Source organism: Octopus bimaculoides, chromosome 30 (assembly GCF_046866305.1).
Source record: "Octopus bimaculoides isolate indiv1 chromosome 30, ASM4686630v1, whole genome shotgun sequence".
Lineage (NCBI taxonomy): Eukaryota > Metazoa > Mollusca > Cephalopoda > Octopoda > Octopodidae > Octopus > Octopus bimaculoides.
The window spans coordinates 12,975,812-12,980,811 of record NC_142957.1 but is presented as its reverse complement, the minus strand read 5'-3'; the positions used below and the strand labels follow the sequence as shown (position 1 = coordinate 12,980,811).

Below are 5,000 nucleotides of genomic sequence, written 5' to 3'. Positions count from 1 at the left end.
CTGAATGAATGAAAAATAACTGGCGGAAGACAGACAGACAGACAAGAGAAGAATGGGGTGGAGTTATTGGCGGATGAAAGACAAAAAAAAAAAAAAAAATTAAATGATGGAAATTATCGTACAATATAAATAGTGGGATGAATGTAAAGGTTTTATATCCTTTTATGGGGGAGATATGAAGTTTTCGGGACCCTTCAGCACGCACGCACACACACACACGCACGCACGCACACGCACACACGCACATAAATATAATGTATAATGTATATATATATATATATATATATATATATATATATATATGTAAATACGTTCCCACAAATACAAAGCGTGTATATTTTAGGACGGTACTATATATCTTTCCTTAAAAGAAGTGTGGGTTAGCATTACATCCACAAAAGTAATCATACTGGTCTCATACGATAATAATAATAATAATAATAATCTATTTCCTTTCAAAAGGGTTCGGTTTCCCACAATATATATATATATATATATATATATATATATATATATGCATACACACATCTATAGTTAATCTGTGTATGAATTAAATATGATTTTCAACATCCCTGTGGGATTTGAAAATAGTAAATAATAATAATAATGATAATAATAATAATAATAATAATTTATCACATAAAAATAAATATGTAATTATAATTTACTTATAGATATTATATATTATCATTTGATTTTGATACTTATATATCTATCGTTTCTGTCTCCCGATGAGCTCAAGTGAATAATTGAAACTCTGTCACAGATTTTCCCCCTCTTTGTAGATATTTGAGTCTTCAAGATAAAAATAAATAATTAAATTAAAATAAAATAGTATATAGAAAATTACCCGCCGGGCTCATTTCTATAAAAAATGTTATTTAATAAATATGGTATATGCGCTTGTAAAATTTCATTTTTTTTTTTAAATGTATAGAAATTAAATAGTGTAAAAAATAAGAACCTTTGTTAAGATTACGTTTAAATAAATATAGGGACATAGCTATTTAGATTAGCCATTTTATATGGAGATAACTGGATGGATAAATGTTGGCCAGCGGATGGATGCACCAATCAGAGTATGAAAAAAAAAATACAACTAAGTGGAAGGGTGTTTGTTATGTATGTGTGTGTGTGTGTGTATACACACGCGCATCTAAAGATAATGAGCAGAGAAGTGAATGGATGGATTAACGAACAAAGATGGATATATATATATATAGGTTGTCAGTCAGGATAGCTAAATAAAGATAAGACAGAGCGATTAGCTAGCTCTATATAGATAAATAGAAAATAGAAATAGAAAAGGATGGTAGATAGACAGATGGATAGAAAGTATCAATATGTAAGACTGATTTGTATAATTAATATAATAATGGATGGATCAAAATGTCTTCAATTCTTCCTTTTCCTCATCACAAAAAAAAGTTTCCCTCTTCTCCCCCCCTCTTCATCCCTTTCTTTCCTCTCTCTCTCTTAAAGTTTTTCCTTCTCATTATCTTTATTTTCATTTAGGAATTTCCTCTCAGTTTTTTTTTCATTGTTTTTATTTTTTGTTTGTTCGAACATTTTTTTTTTGATTCAGTTTTTTTTTTTTTGGTCTTGAGTGTGTGTGTGTGTGTGTATGTGTGTTTTAATTTGGGGGTGGTTTTGCTTGTTTTCTGGTTCCTGCTTTTTTTTTTTTCGTTTTTTGGTTAGTGCATAGTAATCTCTTGATAATTTTCGCGACATCGAAACTGGATATCTATGTCTTTGACTGGTGGAAGGATTTCGTGTCCATGGTAGCTGATATCAAGTTCGGCCGTCTGTCCATTACAAATGTACATTTCAAATTTGTTTATTTGACTCACGAGGTACCATTTGGCTTGGAGAATTGCGTAACGCTTACCAGGGCAGAGTGTACCAAAGGTCATTATTGGATTCTTCAGCTGTTTACCATTCTTGTAGAACTTCTGATCGACAAAGCGGTCATATTTGTAAGTCTGGAAAAAAACAATGAAAGAAAAAAAAAAATTAATAAATAGATATACATATACATTTACGAAATATATTTTCATATATAATTCAATTCTCATTAGCAAAACCACTATCGCTACTGCACGAGAAATATACTACTCGTATATTTGTCTCCATTTTAACAATGTACGTCTAGAAGAGATATCAGCTCGTGAAGAATACCAGAGTTTTGTCAGTCTGTATTTACTTTAAGTATGATACGTAGATTGATATTTTGTTCTATTGTAAACGTTAAGTTTGAAAACGCGTGGCTTAATGATTAAGTGTTCGGCTCACGCTCACGAGGTCGGTAGTTCGTTACTCGGCGGCGCATTGTATCCTTGAGCCAAAGACAGTTTTGCTTCATGTTGCTCCAATCCACTCAGCTGGCAAAAATTAATTGTGCCAGTATTTTAAGGGCCCATGCCTCGACACATTGAAGGTCACGTTGGATCTGGAACATTCGTCATCGTAACTAACCGAGTGCCAGTTAGTTATACAGCAAAAGACCCTTCGAGAACAAGTCCCTGGATTTTTATCTTTATTTTTAGATATACTAGGGACGATATGTCTGACTTGGCCCTTCAAGGCGTTGTAAAAGATAAAAAGATAATATTGAAAACCTACCATAGGATTTTCAAAGATTTCAGGATCTTTATGAATGGCTGGTGGATAGACAGCGACTCTGTCACCTTTTCGGATAAGAAACGTTTGACCGTTACACATCTTGAAATTGCAATCATCGCTAACGTAGCGTACCATGAAAACTCCACTGCACAATCGTAAAGTCTCGTTGTTGATGCTATCTGTAAGGGAAAGAGAGAAAAGAAAATGATCAATACGAGTTTTTTTTTAGGGTTGGCATTCGAAATAAGATAGTTGTTACGTTCGAAATGAAAGATAATTATTGCTAAATACTAAATTAATCACACACGTGCGAAACATTAGGCGGATTGTACACAAACACGCACTCACACACACATGCGTATCTACGAGGTTCATGTTCTCGTTAACCTCGTTGTTCGGCAAAACGTGACCGATAAAATAGGTACAAGAAACATATTCTGGGGTCGATTTGCCCCCCGACTAACCCATTTCTCAAGGCGGTGTCCCCAGCCTAGTCGCAGTCCAATGAATGGAACGAGTGAAATAGAAGACTCGCTGCAATCTAGAAGACTGTTCTGAAGACTTTGAAAAGTGCTAAAAAACATGCACACAAGAATTTACCCACAATGCACCGTAAATTAAAAAGTACTTACCGAGAACTGGCATAGCTTCGATTTCTTTAATGCTGAAGACAATAGGCCCAGTTTCGTCACTAGCACGTGACTCCATTTTTTGGCGAATCATTCCGGAGATTTCGTTGTAAAGTGCGTCGTAAGCTTCTCGGTTGCTTAGCAGGAAATACATGTTCCAGAAAGACAGACGAAATGTGTTGTAGTTGACGTGTAAATATACCAAGTTGTGTCCCATAATATCTTGTTCCGACTGGCCATGAGCAAGCATAAATTCGGTTGAGTAGCGTATATAATCGGACAGATCTTCGCGGGCGAGGATTTTCTTGGAAGACGGCTGTTTGCAGAGAACGTTGAGGGCTTCAATGGCTTTTGGAAATAGTTTGATAGGTAAGCCAAGCCAGAGGTAGTTGAAATAACGGTGGAATACATCGAAACAATGATAGACGGTTTGTGGTTCAAAAACCTGATCGTCACTGCGACCGAAAATCGTATAAAACATGGCTGCGAAATTCGTTTTGGAAACGAACTTTCTGAGTCCGTCGGTTTCCTGACGGTGGCTTTTGATGTCATTGTTGTTGTTGTTGTTGACAACAGTGTTGCTTTTGTCAGTGTTGTTGTTGTTGTTGTTGTTGTCTTCGTCATTTTTATCGCAGACGCTGTTGTTGTTCTTGTTGTTACCCTGCGCGACTTTGTTGAAGGCCTCGTCTAAATGGATCGCATACCGTCTCATTTCTGTGACCAAGTGCGAACCGCGGACGCGTTTGCCAGCCTCCTTGATCATTTTGCGGGCGTTGACAAGGACGAAGCTGAACACGTTCATGTTTACCTGCTTCTGGATCGGGTCGAAATCGAAGCATTTTTCACGGCTCATTGCCTCCACGCTGTGTGGATCGGCGATGATCGTCAACCGCTGATTAAAGAAACGGATTGTGAAAATGTCGCCATGACTCTTTTGGCTATCGTGTAAGAATTTGATGGCATCGTTTTTGAACTGTTCTCCGTTACCCCATATTATGTGACCTGGGACAATTGGAGGTTCACCCTTCCGCCTGGAGAAAAAGAAATTAAATAAAATAATTAAATAATTAAGAAACAAGAACATTACAAAAAAAAAAAAAGAAAATAGAAAAGTATAAATTATTGTAGCAGGTAGTAGTACTCAATACATGTGAATTAGTCTTATTTTTTTTTATTCGAAGCCTTATGAGGTTAACTACATCGGTGTGCGTGCGTACGTGTGTGTGTGTCTCTGTGTGTACACAATATGATTGTTTTCAAGTACAGCGATTCTCAAACACGTTTGTTGGATTGGAAGTCGATATAAACGTTTCAGAATCAAACGTTAATCGAGTACAGGGCGTGATATGGAAATTAAATTGAATGCCGAAAGGAAGTGGAGTTACGCAATCACGTTCAATAGCTTACAGTTGTTTCTGCTATACGAAACTGCGCGCATATTTGATGGCATAAATGACGCAGTTATCAGCCCTCCCACTATATATGTGAAGTTAGCCAACTGATAAGCTCCAATACCTCAAATTTATCTCTTGTCCTGAATATGCAGTGTTGAGATTTTGAGATTAGAGCGCGGCTACATACATGCCCGTGCGTTTCTTGTACCATCAGATACTACGCACACACACACACACACACACACACACACACACACACACACACACACACACACACACACACACACACATATATATATATATATATATATGTGCGTAGCCATGATAGATCGTTGACCAGAGACTATTCAATTTT

The 5,000-nt window shown here is 36.4% G+C and overlaps 1 protein-coding gene across 1 annotated transcript in view; it reads right to left on the bottom strand.

Annotated features, from left to right (window-relative positions):
- Positions 1-916: 916 nt before the first annotated feature.
- LOC106867135 (cytochrome P450 7A1) overlaps positions 917-5,000 on the bottom strand; it is an 11,534-nt gene continuing 7,450 nt past the window's right edge. Inside the window, exons 3-5 of the mRNA XM_089346281.1 lie at positions 3,255-4,282; positions 2,623-2,801; positions 917-1,982 (exon numbers count right to left, since the gene is read on the bottom strand). Coding sequence (XP_089202407.1) covers positions 1,695-1,982; positions 2,623-2,801; positions 3,255-4,282 — 1,495 coding nt within the window. The 3' untranslated portion in view covers positions 917-1,694. The remainder of the gene's footprint in view (positions 1,983-2,622; positions 2,802-3,254; positions 4,283-5,000) is intronic.